The sequence below is a fragment of the Puma concolor genome, chromosome B4 (assembly GCF_028749965.1).
Source record: "Puma concolor isolate L17-30 chromosome B4, mPumCon1.1.hap2, whole genome shotgun sequence".
Lineage (NCBI taxonomy): Eukaryota > Metazoa > Chordata > Mammalia > Carnivora > Felidae > Puma > Puma concolor.
Genome location: NC_141673.1, coordinates 132135279 through 132150229, shown reverse-complemented (window position 1 = coordinate 132150229; position 14951 = coordinate 132135279). Strand labels below are relative to the sequence as shown.

The 14951-nt window shown below is 39.7% G+C and overlaps 1 protein-coding gene across 2 annotated transcripts in view; it reads left to right on the top strand.

Annotated features, from left to right (window-relative positions):
- Window positions 1-257: 257 nt before the first annotated feature.
- The window catches only part of SEC61A2 (SEC61 translocon subunit alpha 2), a 35004-nt gene continuing 20310 nt past the window's right edge, over window positions 258-14951 (top strand). Inside the window, exons 1-5 of one of the 2 annotated variants that reach the window (XM_086714938.1) lie at window positions 258-390; window positions 2458-2525; window positions 3634-3699; window positions 9802-9880; window positions 14757-14888. In XM_086714938.1, coding sequence (XP_086571064.1) covers window positions 384-390; window positions 2458-2525; window positions 3634-3699; window positions 9802-9880; window positions 14757-14888 — 352 coding nt within the window. In that variant the 5' untranslated portion in view covers window positions 258-383. The remainder of the gene's footprint in view (window positions 391-2457; window positions 2526-3633; window positions 3700-9801; window positions 9881-14756; window positions 14889-14951) is intronic. The other variant, XM_086714939.1, reaches the window with a different exon arrangement.

Genomic DNA, 14951 nt, shown 5'->3' with positions numbered 1-14951 from the left:
AGGCCTGGGCCGGACCAGGCGGTCGAGGAAACCGCCACTGCTTGACACCAAGCTCGCAGACGAGCTCAGGCAGGAAAGGCCCCAGCCGCCATGGTCTCGCCCAAGCTCCCGAAGCCCGCAGCAACGCGGGAGCACGCCCACCGGAGCGCCGGCGGTAGCCATGGCAACGCGCTGGGACGTCCGCCGCGCCGGCTGCCAACTGCCTGGGCCTCATCGCGGGGCGGGGCGGGCGGGGCCGGCGCGCGGGTCACGTGGTCCAGGGCGGAGTCTGCGCGGGGCCGGCCGGAGCGCGTCGGGAGCGGGCTGCGAGACCCAAGCCGCGGGACCCGAGCGAAGGCAGTGCCGAGGCCGCTGTGCCCCGCCGGGCCGCCTCAGCCGCCGCCATGGGCAGTGAGTAGCGTCGGCGCGGCTCTCGCCGGGGTGCGGGCCCCGACGGGCTGCGGACGGTGGGGCGGGCGCCCGCCCGGGGTGGCCTAGCCTGGGGACCGGAGAGGCACGGGCCGCGCCGGGCCGCTGCGGCGGGCGCGGGCCGGGGGCCTCCGCCGAGGCTCCTCCGGCGGTGCGGCCTTGCCCCGGCTGCCTGCGGGGGCCCGCACCCGGAGGCCCGGGGTTTGCGCTCGCTGGGTGGCGAGGAGCGGGGGACGGCGAGGGGCGGCCAGTGGTTTTGGGGGCGGAGAGTTAGGGAACCGAGTGAAACCTGGACCACTTCTGATTTTTCAGGAGCTTAGGAAGCTCGTATTTTTATTTCCAAATCACCCTTCCTTGGCGTGTTAGTTGGGATGAATAAAGCGCCCTGGCTTGTTTGGTTTTTTAGAAAGTGATGCATGGCATATATATATGTTAAGGGAGGAAAGAAGCGCGATTGGTAGCATAGCGTTTTCCCTAAAATTTTCATTTCAGTCATTTTGTAGCGTTTACTGAAAACTCACTGTGTGTCAGGCTGTATAAACCTCAGGGTAGGGACAAGGCCTTGAATTATGGGCATCTTTGAGGGCCATCTCCTAAACACTCAACACCACATGTATTCACATAGATACTTACATAGCTGTTCAGATGTTTGTTGGATGAGTGGGTAAGTGCAAATGGGAGCCGTGCCCCCATTGGCCAACTAGTGGACATTTAGAAAGGAAGTAGAGGAGACCCCTGACCTTGAATTTACAGTATAATCGGTGAAATTCTGCAACACAAGAATGGACAAGTGGCTGACAAAAGCATTGTTTGAACTCTCCAACACAAATGATCATAAAAAGCCAAGAAATCTGGGAGGGGATTTGGATTGAGGTGGGGCAGAAAAGGGATAAAGGAGTCTAGGAAGTTCCCGATGTGATTAATATTTGTTTTGCATAGAGAATACTTCTTCCATAATTCATATTTGCTTTCCAAATAGTCCAGAATCGTACTTGGGCAGTGAATATCTTCCCATGAGAATTTCTGAATTCTTTGGTCAAACATCAGTGACTGCCATCATTTTGAGAGTTTCATGAGATTATCGAGTCAACTTTTGGTTAACTGTGAGAGCGTAATTACTCAGGTCCGTGTTAAAACAATTTGTGATGTTAGTATACAGAATCCAGTGTGTCTAGGGGAAGATGATCATAACTAATAGCTGGTTGTGCCTTCTTGTGTTTCTGCACATTACAGACGCTGGCAAAGACTGAGAGAATATCATCTTCATTCTCCCGTTCTTTGGCAGGAATTGACTTAAGCTATGCCAGAAGATAGTGTCTATCCTTAAAGAACCTTGGTTTATCTTACTTTGTATATAATGAGTTCTCTGGGAAAGCAGTACTTTCTAATGAAATGTAATTGTCATTTTCTGGGCTGATTATTACACATACACAAGTGCTTTGAGATTGTTATGTGGGAGAGCAACCAGGCAATGAATGTTGACTTAGTGAAATGAAGTAGAGATTGTATGCTTCAAAAAGAGCTATCTATATAGCAGGTGATTCCGCGATGTTTCCCACGTATCCATTTCAGCGTCTTTTCCATCTAAAGTCAGTCCTGCAGTCTAGCCCATTTCCTGTTGTACTTTCCTTCTGTATTCCTCCTCTGGTAGGTCTTATTTTCTTCTCTGGCGTATTGTCTTGTGGGTAACGTAGTAGACTGCATTTGCTTCCTTTGATGTATTTTGATGCTCGTTGAATTATTCCTTTTCTATATATTATAAAGCTGGATTCAAGCATGAGGAAGCAAAATCATGGTAAAAGAATGCTTGTATTGCTTCCACTGACTAAACCCTTAAACCTTTTGGATTCTTTTGTCCCTTGAATTATTTCTCTTCCCTGATGTATTTGAAATGGAGAACACCATGATTACTTTTGGAGGTAGGAATGGGATGGATTGCCATGGAAAGTTAGAGAACATTTGTATTTGTTTCTGTGAAAAGGTACATCTCTTTTTAAAAACTTTGTGATAGGGACATTTATTCTTTCTTTCTTTTTTTTTTTTTAACAGTCAAGTTTTTAGAAGTTATCAAACCTTTCTGTGCAGTTCTACCAGAAATTCAGAAACCTGAAAGGAAAGTAAGTATACCATTTTGGTAATATAGAGGGCAGCTAAATGACTTGTGCTCCTGATGGATTTACCATCCCCAACCCTCTTATGGTGTAATTGGAGAAATATTACCTGCTCCTCCTCTCAAGAGGCACAAAGTGAGTAAAACTAGTATGGGCCAGTGTAAATCCAGATAGGTTATCTTGTGGTCTTAAAAATGACGGTTCTTTGAGGTTGACATTTCCAAACCAAGTGTTTCTTTGGCCTACCTGTTAGATAAGATACTCTTCTATCTCTGGTGATCCCACTGCACTATGAATGACCCAGTCTGCTGGGTCACTTTGGAGGACTACAGCTGTTTTACATAAATGAATTAAATTGTGCAAGTGTAGACCTCGCATTTCTCGATCATTCAGTACAAAGAAAAATTACAGAAATGCATTCAGAAAATAATGTGACTGTATCACATTGTTCTTCCATCACTGTACACTTTTGGAGCTAAGGTATTTAAATTCAGAAATAGTGTTAATCCCGAAGTGGCCAATTCCCAGACAGTCCTCTTCTGCTGTGCTTGTGATATCTCACAAAACTAATGGGAGAGGGATGTAGAAAGAAATAAGGAAAACTTGTGTTCATCTTACTGTTTTATTTACAAGCATATATATATATATATATATATATATATATATTTTTTTTTTTTTTTTTTTTTTTTTATTACTTTGAGGTTTTAAAAATAGTTGTTCCAGGTCCATGTTAGGCGTCCCAAGAAGCTCTAGCTTTTCATATTCCATGAAATATTCGTAGCATATTATCACGGGCACCCCAGCTTTGCACAATGCTGTTAACTGAAGTGCATGCGTATTGGGTCTGTGTCTTGCATGTGGTCCTTTTTGGTTTCCTTAACGTCGTGCGGTGTGATGGGGCCTGTATGCAACTTACTTAACTCTTGGAAAAGGAAAGAAAGTTATGTTCGAAAAGTTGAGCTGTTTGCTTTGGCTGCTACTAACTAGGTGAGAGTATTGTAATAGCAACTAATAGGAGCATGTCACGATGCGGAATGTTATGCTTTAATGTGGAATTTTGCCCTGTGATTGCGGTTTCCTGGTTTTGATGGCTCATCCTCATTTTGTTGTACAGATCCAGTTTAGAGAGAAGGTACTATGGACTGCTATAACTCTCTTCATTTTCTTAGTATGTTGTCAGGTATGTAAACCAAATACTAATTAGATATCTATGCAATTGTTGGAGGGTTTTGGTTGGTTAGAGTTTGAGAAACTTATTTTAGTTAAAACAATAAATACCATTTGAGCATTGTTATTTTTAATCTGACTTGGTGACGAAAATGGTTACCTTGTTCTAGTTTTTTTAGTAGTGGGTTTGAACATTTTTTCCTTTTTTTCTCTTAGCATGCAGTTAATAATCTTTACCCACTTTTTTCTTGAGATTTTTCTTGAGATTTCTTGAGATTTTTTGTCTTCCTGATTTAAGATGGATTTTTGTATATAAATGTGTTACACCTTTGACATATACATTGCAAATGTATTTTCTGTTTTGTTTGCCTTTAATCATGTTTTAAGTAGCATGTATTGATTTAAAAATCCCCCAAAGTCAAATACTAGGACCCCAGTAATATGCTGTATAAATTGATGAAATTCAGTGATGCGTTTAAATGATATTTTGCAGAGATTAAGTTTACAAAATGAGAATAAATGTGACCTGTCCATGTCATGGGATTGTCGTGTGGATTAAATTAGATAATTTAGGTGAAAGTTTTTTGAGGATTTTTGAAAAGCTATTGAGATACATATAAGGAAATATAAAAAAAATTGTATTAGGAAGCAGTGGAGTACATTAAGCCCATAATCTGGGGAAAAGCTAAATATATTTTTTTGAAGAGTGAAATGATTTGATCATTAATATTTTACTACTGTATGTAGTTTAAAATTGTTTTGGGTGGTCAGGGAGAGAGAACTTTTTTAAAATATGGAAAAGTAGAAAAAATAATCTTATTTTTACCGCTTTTAACATCTTAGAAGTTCCCTTCCTCTCCATAAAAACAAAAAACAAAACAAAAAAAACCACACAACTTTATGAAGGTATAATTTATGTATGGTAAAATACACTCATTTCTTAAGTGTACATTTTGAAGTATTTTGACAAATGTATACACCCACATATCTAGTACCTCAGTGGATATAGAACATTCTGTCACTCCAGAAAGTTCTGTGTAATCTGTCTTAGTCAGTTTTCACCTCACCCCCAGTGTCAGGCAAGCACCGATTTGCTTTCTGTACCTAGAATTTGATTCTTTTCTTTTCTTTTCTTTTTTTTTGAATTTCACATAAGTGGAGTCATAGAGTGTTATTCCTTAGCGTCTCACTTCATCACTAGCTTTTTGAGGTTTGTCCGTGTGTTTGGTGTACCAGTAATTCATCCCTATTTCTGAGTAGTGTTCTGTTTTACGACTATATCATGATTTGTTCATCTCTTGTTGGACATTTGGGTTTCCAAATTTTGGCTATAATAAAGTTGCTGTGAACAATCCTGTGCAAGACTGTGAATATTTGTTTTCCTTTTTCTTGGGTGAATACCTAGAAGTAGAATTGCTGGATTGTATGGCAATTATAGGTTCAGCTTTATAAGAAATTGTCAAACTTTTTTCTAAGTGGTTGTCCTGTTTTATATTTTCACCAGTCACGGATAGGAGTTCCATTTGTCTGCGTCCTTGCCTACCCTTGATACTGTTCGGCAGTTCAGTACTAGTCCTCTAACGGGTAGGGTTTTAATTTGCATTGCCCTGATAAATGATGTTGAAGTTTTAATGTGCATTTCCCTGCTAAATGATATTGAGCAACTTTTTCATGTACTTATCAGGTGTTTAGCTTCTGTGAAATATCTTTTTCAAATCTTGTGCCCATTGAAAATAATTACATTATTGTCCATTGAATTGTATGCATTGTAAAATATTTTCTGGATTAAGTCCTTTCTCAGATGTATGTACTGTGAATATTTTCTCCTAGTCTATAGCTTGGCTCTTCATTTTCTTAAATCTTTTGAAGAGCAAACATCCTAAGTTTTGATCAAGTCCTTTGATGGCCCATGGTGTTTGTTTCCTGAGAAATTTTTGCCTCTTGTAAGGTAGTGAAAATTTTCTCCTGTGTTCTTCTAAATATTTTACAGTTTTAGCTTGTATGCTTTGGTCTGTGATGTATTCCAAGTTAATTTTTGTGTTATGGCATAAGGTAAGGTTGGTATTCATTTTTTTTCTGTATAGATAGTAAGTTGTTGAAAGGCTGCCCATTCTTCATTGAATTACCTTGGCATCTTTGTTGAAAATCAGTTAGCCATATAAGCATGGATATATTTCTGTACTCTGTTCCGTTCCACTGATGTATATTCCATGATTGTTATGGTCAACCACACTGATTACTGTAGCTTTATATTAAGTCCTGTAATCAGGTCATAAAAATCCTCCAACTTTGTTTTTCCTTTTCAAAATGGTTTTTGGCTTAAGTAGGTTCTTCATATTTCTATGTAGATTTTAGAGTCAGCTTTGTCCGTTGTTATACGAAAGCTTGCTGAGATTATGGTTTTATTGCTTTGACTTTATAGATAAGTTTAGAGAAAATTACCGTGTCGACAGTATTGAATCTTCTAATCCAAGAGTCAGCAAACGTTCTGTAAAGGGCTAGGTAGTAAATATTTTAAGCTTGACAGCTAGAACCCAAGAACCATAAGAACTGTGTTGCTCAAAAACTGTGGCATTTCTCACGACTGTTTCATGCAGTAAATTAATTTATGCATTTTATATTACTGTATTATTTATTTTTTTCCCTACAGTATGATTGCACAGTTGCCAAGCTGTGTTTTTTGTCTTTCTCATGCTTGGGCAGTTCTGCTGGTGATTTCTTGATTCTTTTACCACTGAATCTCAGGTTTATTTTCCCCTCCCAGCCACAGTTAAAGGGCTTGGAGTCTCCTGTTCTACCCATTGTTCTTTGACCTGAGGGAATGGCGGGAGGGGTGATGAGCCGTGAGAAGCGCAGCGAATGCTCCCCGCACTCTGCTTTCTCTCTTCTCCTGGGTGGTTCTCACCACGCGACTGAGGAGGGCTCTGTTCCTTCCTAACCTCAGATCAGGTCCCTGTTTCCCAACTCAGGGCAGCCCTGTAATTGTCAATTGGACCAGCAGAGAGCCCCACCGCTCACTTCTCTCATCCGTTTCTTCCCAGCTGCTGTTTCTACTCCCTTCTAACCAAAGGAGGCAAAAAAGATAAGGCTGTCCGTGCAGATTGCTGTTCTCCAGGTTTGGAATGTTGTGGGAATTGTGAGGAATCTTTTGCCTTCCATTGTGATGGTTGGAGCCGCCTTGGTGCTGAGTCTCTACTTCTCAGTTGTCTATGGTTTTCTCGTGCCCGTGACCACTAGTGCTTCAAGTTTACGATTCTTTTCTTCTTTGGCTGTTTGACAGATTTTTTTTTTTCCTTTTTCTTTTTCCTTAGCTTTTTTCAGTTGTATTACCTTTTACTATTTTACACTTTTTAAAAAATCGTGTTTTCTTATGCACTGGGGAGGATATTGTGTAACTGAATTGCAGCTCACCACCTTAGCCCAGAAGTATTTTGCTTGGCTTTCCATTCCCACTGCCTTTGGAAATCCCTACTGCTAATTTTCTTTTGTCTACCTTATTGGTTGAGGGTTTTCATTAAAATATAGAACACTTCTCTGAAGTACTGTACTGTATCTTGTCAAGTTGAAACTGATTATTGTATGTAATTTAGGGCAAAATCCGGAACTTTGCAACTGTGACGGTCACAGAAAATAGCTCCTGTTGCTGCCCAAATACTGTTGTACGTAAACCTATAGCTATGGATTTTACTAAGAGGAATAAAATTAGACACTGAGTTTAATAATCTTGTTGACTACAGGAAAGGAGGGAATGCCCTTACTTAGGGGAGTTTGGCTCACTTTTTCTTGTTCAGTGTCCCACAAATTGTCCAATTGTGGAGGAAATGGCCATCTCCATCAGGTGCAGTTAAGGAAAGTAATTTGACTGATTGACCTCTTTCCCCTTAGGGAATGTTGTGATGTAGACTGTCCTTATAGTGTTAGTTGTTTTTTTTTTAATTTTTTTTTTCAACGTTTATTTATTTTTGGGACAGAGAGAGACAGAGCATGAACGGGGGAGGGGCAGAGAGAGAGGGAGACACAGAATCGGAAGCAGGCTCCAGGCTCTGAGCTATCAGCCTAGAGCCTGACGCGGGGCTCGAACTCACGGACCGCGAGATCGTGACCTGGCTGAAGTCGGACGCTTAACCAACTGCGCCACCCAGGCGCCCCTATAGTGTTAGTTTTAATACAATAACTTCCTTCCTCCCTGTTTCTGAAGACCATCTGCAGCATTAGGGTACGCGTAAAATATCCATGCTTCTTGCTTCACCAGTTTTGCTTACCCAGCTAATAAATGCAGACATCTAGAGAGGTTTAGGTTGACCAGATGGGTCATTCACCATTGTTGGCAGCATCTTTTGGAACTTAAAAAAGAAAAGCAGCTTTATTATAAAGAAGGTTTTTGAGATTGGAAATGTATTTTTCTTTTGTGTCTGATCTCCACATGGGGAGGGGAGGGGTATGGCCTGGTGCTGTGTCCTAAACATTGGTCATATAATACAAAACGTTCTGAAGTTAAGAATTTATTTTGTTTTCTGATTAAAAATTAAGACTCGCTCACTATAGAAAACTTGACCAATGCTGAAAAGAGTAAAGTCAACCATAATCCTACCCCTACAGATTAGTATTCTTCAAGATTGTAAATATTTACACTTAGTTTTATCTTCTGAACATATTTTCTAGTGTTGAACTTTTATTCATACAATTCTGCACCTTTCTTTTTATCCCAGGGTTTCTCAGCAATGGCGCTGAATTTTAGGCAGTCAGTTCTTCGTTGTGGGGGCACTGCAGGATGTTCAGCACCCCTGACCCCACTAGATGCCAGTAGCATCTCCCTTCAAGTTGTAACAGTTGTCTTCAGATAGTGCCAAATGTCCCCTGGGAGGTAAAATTGCCCCAGGTTGATAACAACAGTGTCATACTTACTGTTGCAAAATAAGCACTTCTGTATGCTATTATAAGCTGCTTTACGTATAAGTTTCAGTGGCTGAATAATATTCCACTGTATATATAATCCTCAGTCTTACATTGGGAGTGTGACTGTGGGTGTTCTTAGTACCCATAGCTTAGCAAAATTATTTTATGACTAGGTAGATATATCCTATAATTTATAGGTTGTGGTATTTTTTTTAAATGTTTATTTATTATTAAAAAATTTTTTTTAATGTTTATTTATTTTTGAGAGAGAGACAGAGAGGGAGAGGGGAAGGGCCAGAGAGAGAGGGAGACAAAGAATCTGAAGCAGGCTCCAGGCTCCATGCTGTCAGCACAGAGACCAGTGCGGGGCTCAAATTCACGAACCACGAGATCGTGACCTGAGCCGAGGCTCAGGATCATGACTGAGCCACCCATGTGTCTGGAAATGTTTCTTTATTTATTTTGAGAGAGAGAGAGGCAGAGAGAGAGAGAGAGAGAGAGAGAAAATGAGCAGAAGAGGGGCAGAGAGAATCCCAAGCAGGCTCTGTGCTGTCATCACAGAGCCCGATGTGGGGCTTGATCTCACTACTGTGAGCTCATGACCTGAGCTGAAATCAAGAGTTGGACGCTTAACTGAGTGAGCCACCCAGGTGCCCTGGTAGGGGTATATATTTTTTTTAATTGTAAAACACACATAACATAAAATTTACCATCTTAACTATTTTTTTAAATGCTTTATTTATTTACTCTTGAGACAGCGTGCGAGCAGGGGAGGGGCAGAGAGAAGGGGACAAAGGATCCGGAGTGGGCTGTGCCCTGACAGCCCAGAGCCTGATGGTGGGTCTTGAACTTGTGAACCACAAGATCATGACCTGAGCTGAAGTTGGACGTTTAGCCGACTGAGCCACCCAAGCGCCCCCACCGTCTTAACTATTTTTAAGTGTACAGTTGAGTAGTGTTAAGTGCATTTACGTTGTTTGGCAACAAATCTTCATCCTGCTAGGTATTTTTACTAGTAGATTGCTATAAGTAGTGATTTCTGTTTTTTTTATTTTTGTTAAAAAAACTTTGCCTTTAGGTACACTTGTTTTGTTACAGAACATGGGAAGTAACGGTTTTTTTTTTAAGTATAGCAAATATTAAGTAATTGAACTATGAATTAAGTTCCAACTTAATTGACATAATTCATTTTTAGAAACTGTTTTATGTAATATTATAGATACCACTATTTGGAATCATGTCATCAGATTCTGCAGATCCTTTCTACTGGATGAGAGTTATTCTTGCATCCAACAGAGGTATGGACTTCTGCTTTTGCCTCCATGCTTGTTAGTAGCGACATCAGATAGATGGGACAATGTGGAAACAACTATTTTGTTGTCTACAGGGGTGGGAAGCAAGCATATGGTAAAAGAAACTCGTTGCCTAAGAGAAGAGACCAACACATAAATACTTACAAAACTCCATGTATTGTAATAATAGAAGTATGTATGGAGTGTAGATGTACAACGGAGAACAGAGGGATAGCGCCGGCTGGAGCTTTGGTTCTCCATCCTTTTATGGGTCATGTTTCCTTTGAGAATCTAATTAAATTTAAGTATACTCTCCTGAGAAAAATTCGTATACACTCACACACGCATGTTTTGCATAAAATCTCAGGAGATTCACAGACCCTCCAAAGTCTGCCCTTGGGTTTTGTGTGAGACTCAATGACCCTGATGTGCAGTGTCAGAGAGCAGACAGTGCTGGAATGGCATTTGAATTGGAACTTAGTGTGTGGATTCATGGGAGAGGGAAGCCTGAGCTAACAGCACATGTGTGTAAGGCAGTGGCTAAAGAGATAGGTAGGGGCTGGATTATGAAGGGTTTTGTTGGTAATTTTTTTAGATTAAAATAGTAATATTGGTTAGTTATTTTAAAATGCACCAGAATTTGTATAGTTAAAAAAATTTTTTTAAACATTTATTCTATTTTGAGAGAGAGCATGCATAAGCGGGGGAGGGGCAGAGAGAGAGGGAGACAGAGAAGCAGAAGCAGGCTCCACTCTGTCAGCGCAAAGCCTGATGTGGGGCTCGAACCCGTGAACCGTGAGATGATGACCTGAGCCAAAGTCAGATGTTCCACCAAGCCATCCAGGCACCCCAAAATTTGAATATGGTTTTATATAAAGCTGAAAATGAAAGTCTCGCATGTCAAGGTTAACTCCTGGGAAGGTAATGGATTGGTGAATATCTATCCAGACCTTTTCTCTGCATATACACTCACATATGTAAATTTATATTTAGTTAACCCTTGAACAACATGGGTTTGAACCATGTGGGTCTACTTCTACATGGATTTTTTTTGGTAAATACAGTGCAGTGCTGTAAATTTGTTTTCTGTTCCTTATGACAGTCTTCATAACATTTTCTTTTCTCTAGCTTATTTAATTGTAAAAACACCGTATATGATACATATAAAATATGTTTTAATTGACTGTTGATGTTATTGATAAGGCTTCCAGTCAACAGTAGGGTATTAAGTTTTCGGGCAGTCAGAAGTTATATGTGGATTTTTGACTGTGTGGGGCGTCAGTGTCTCTAACCCCTACATTGTTCAAGGGCCAACTGTACTTTTTCTTTTAAGCTAAACATAAGGTAAACTATGTCACTATTCTGTTACTTTAGCGTGTTGACTTAATATTTTGGATGAGGTATTTCATTTAATGGCCATATACCATTCCATTAGATGGATATGCCATGATTTTTTCAAATTATCAGATATTTATTGAGTTCTTAACTGTGTGCCAAACTTTGTGCCAGGTGCCGAGATTAGAGATGTGGTCACGACAATGTCCCTGTTGTCATGGAGTTTATAGTACGCTGTTTGGGGACGTAGCTTCTACATGAAGTGTATTTTAGGCGAGGGGAGAGACATTTGAGCAGAGACCTACAGGACATGATATGGAAGGCCATGTGAAGATCTGGGGAAGGAACATTCTAGGGAATAGCGTGTGCCAAGGCCCTGAGATGGGGGTGTGTTTAATGTGTTCAAGGAACGATGAGGAGTCACTGTGGCTGGAAGAAAATAAGGAAAGGAGTAATGTGGTTGCAGATGAGTCCAAGAGCCAGATTATAAATGGCTTTGTAGACAAATGAAGGAGTGTTTCAAGTGTGATTCCAGGCCACTAGGGTCCTCTTGAGTCTCACATTTAGTGTTTTCCCTGATTTTGTATCATAACCGGTGTTACCTTGACACAATCACTGTTTTGCTCTGTCCTGTAATTTTTTAATACAATTGATTTCTAGGAGTTTAACTGTTTGCAAGATATATACACCTACATTTTTGATAGATAGTGCTAAATTATCTTCCAAACGATTTGTATTTTGTGCACTCAGCAGTTGTATATGAGAATGACATTTTTCTTCCAACAGTGGATATTATTTAGTCCTTTAGCCTTTGGAAGTTGGACATGTAAAAATTGGTATCTGTTATGTAATTTGTATTTCTTTATGTATTGGTGACCTTGAACATCATTTTATATTTTTATTGAAGATTTGAATTTTTTCTGAGTGGACTTGCTTAAAGTAAGAGAAAATTTACTAGTTCAAACACAAAAATGGAATTTATTAGAAGGATAACTTTTATTTTTTGGAATCCAGAGGAGGTAAAAGAACTAAGCCTGGCCGGGGAGAGAGACTCAGCAGCAGAGACTGGGAACCTTCTTTTGGGGAATTAGCGCCCCAGATTCCTGGTTCTTTGGTTCGTAGCTCAAAATTCCAAACTCCAGGATTTATACCATGCTCTGTCAGCTTTGGTTAGAGTTTCAGGGTTATGTAGTTGAGATGTGGGTGCTGGGGTCCCTCCTGTACTGTCAGTATTTCCTGAGAAAGAGCATCGTTGGGAGCAGCCATACTGTGTTTCTTGTCCTTTTTAAAATTTTTTTTTCTGTTGGCTTGTTCCTTTTTAATTGATTTGTAAGAACCCTTTGCATATTGGAGATAAGAACTCTTTGTCATTTGTGTTTGAATATTTTTCTTTTAACTTTTCTGCCTTTTTTTTTTTCCTTTCAACTTTTACGCAGTGTTTTGCCACATGGATTTTTCATGGCTATATCTAACCAGGGGGTCTGATTTTTTTTATTGTGGGTTCTAGGTTTTTTTGTCAGGCTTAGGAAAGCTTTTTCCTTTCCAAGATGACAAGTATACTCACTTCTAGTCTTTTTGTTATTTGTCTCTTATGGTTACATTTTCTATACCATCAGGCCTTTATTTTGAAATAAGTCATGAGGTAAGAAATGCAGGCATGATTTTTTATAGATGGCCAGTCACTTGGTAAGGTCCATTTGTCCTTTTCCCTACTGATTTGAGGTGCCATATATCCTGTGTGAAATTGTCATCAAAGTTTGACTGGATTTATTTTGGACTGCATCCTTTTGACAGTTACAAATTTTTGTGATTTGACTTAAAAAAAAAATGTTTACCTTCCTACCTATTTCTCTACCTAGTGGTTTTAACAGCAGGGAATGTTGTTACCTTTTACTGTTGAAGAAGTATTTGAGAAGACATAAAGAATCTTTCTAGAATGGGATCTTTTCTCATATTAAGGGTACCTTTTGAGGATTTATAAAAGCCAGGATTTAAGGTAACAAAACAACCAGTGGAAACCTATTCTTGGTGCTGTAGAATTATTTAGTTCTACATGTTACCTTACACACTGGGCGTATTTGGTTTTCTTATTTTTCACTGTAAGTACAAAACGTGTTTTCTGTAAAGAAAAACTGAAAAAAAATCAAGAGAGGCAAAAAGAAGGAGATAAAAAATATCTATAATCTCACTGGATAAAAATAATCATATCTTAGCAACCATATCAGGAAACTATTTTTCCACTTAAGTATTAACTGAAACCAAACTGTAATACTATTTTCCAGATGTTTTTTTGCTACCCAGTAGGTCACGAACATTTTTCATGCCACTAAATATTCTACAACATTGATTTAGATGACACTTTATGTAATTTTAGATTTTGAATTAGAAGAGTCACAAATACTCTTTTTTTAAAAGTTTTTTTATTGTTTTTTTTTTTTTATGTGTATTTATTTTTGAGACAGAGAGAAGGGGAGGGAGGAAGGGAGGGACAGACAGAGAGACAGAGCATGACTTGGGCTAGGTCAGAGAGAGAGAGAGGGAGACACAGAACCCAAAGCAGGCTCCAGGCTCTGAGCTGTCAGCACAGAGCCTGACGTGGGGCTTGAACTCATGAACTGTGAGATCTGACCTGAGCCAAAGTCGGACCCTCAGCCGACTGAGCCACCCAGGTACCCTAGCCTTTTTTTTTTTTTTTTAAGTTTATTTATTTTAAGAGAGAAAGAGTGCACATGTGCACATGTTCGTGTAGGGGAGGGGCAGAGACAGAAAGAATCTCCAGCTGGCTCTGTGCTACTGAGCCCCCACATGGGGGGTTGAACTCACCAACCATGAGATCATGACCTGAGCCAAAATCCAGAGTCAGTCACTTAAATGACTGAGCCACCCAGGTGCCCCAGAGTCACAAATATTCTTAAATATCATTTTTTATTAATTTGGTATTTAATTTTCAGGCTTGGTATGTAACTTCTTATTTTGCATTAAAGTAAAACGTTCATTGTAAGTTTTAAAAATAATGGTTTGAGGGGGCGCCTGGGTGGCTTAGTCAGTTGAGCATCTGACTTCGGCTCAGGTCATGATCTCATAGTTTGTGAGTTCGTGCCCCGTGTTGGGCTCTGTGCTGACAGCTCGGAGCCTGGAGCCTGCTTCGGATTCTGTGTCTCCCTCTCTCCGCCCCCTCCCTGCTCGTGTTCTGTCTGTCTCTGTCTCTCAAAGATGAATAAACGTTTAAAAAATAAATAAATAAATAAAATAAAAAATAAAAAAATCTTCCAAGATTTCTTTCACATTTTAAGTTTAGACTTTACAGAAATTTACATTTTTATGGTATAGTAATTTTATTTCAGTCAATTGTTGCAAGGTTGTGTTAATAAATGAGAGTTTTTTTTGTTTTGTTTTGTTTTTGGCAGTTAATGTTTAAAGGATGAAAATCTGCTTGTTAACATTTGAGCGTGTATTTCAATAGACATAATTAAGGACTGCATCACTTTTAAATTAATCTGCATTGAGTATAGTAAAGATTATTTGCTTCCTTCTTTCTCCTTTGCAGGAACTTTAATGGAATTGGGTATCTCCCCGATTGTAACATCTGGTTTGATTATGCAGCTGCTGGCTGGAGCCAAAATCATTGAAGTTGGAGACACACCCAAAGACAGAGCTCTGTTCAATGGAGCCCAGAAACGTGAGCTATTAATGCAATTAGAGTCTTTACCAAATTTGAGAATTTTGTGGTAAAGATATTTTT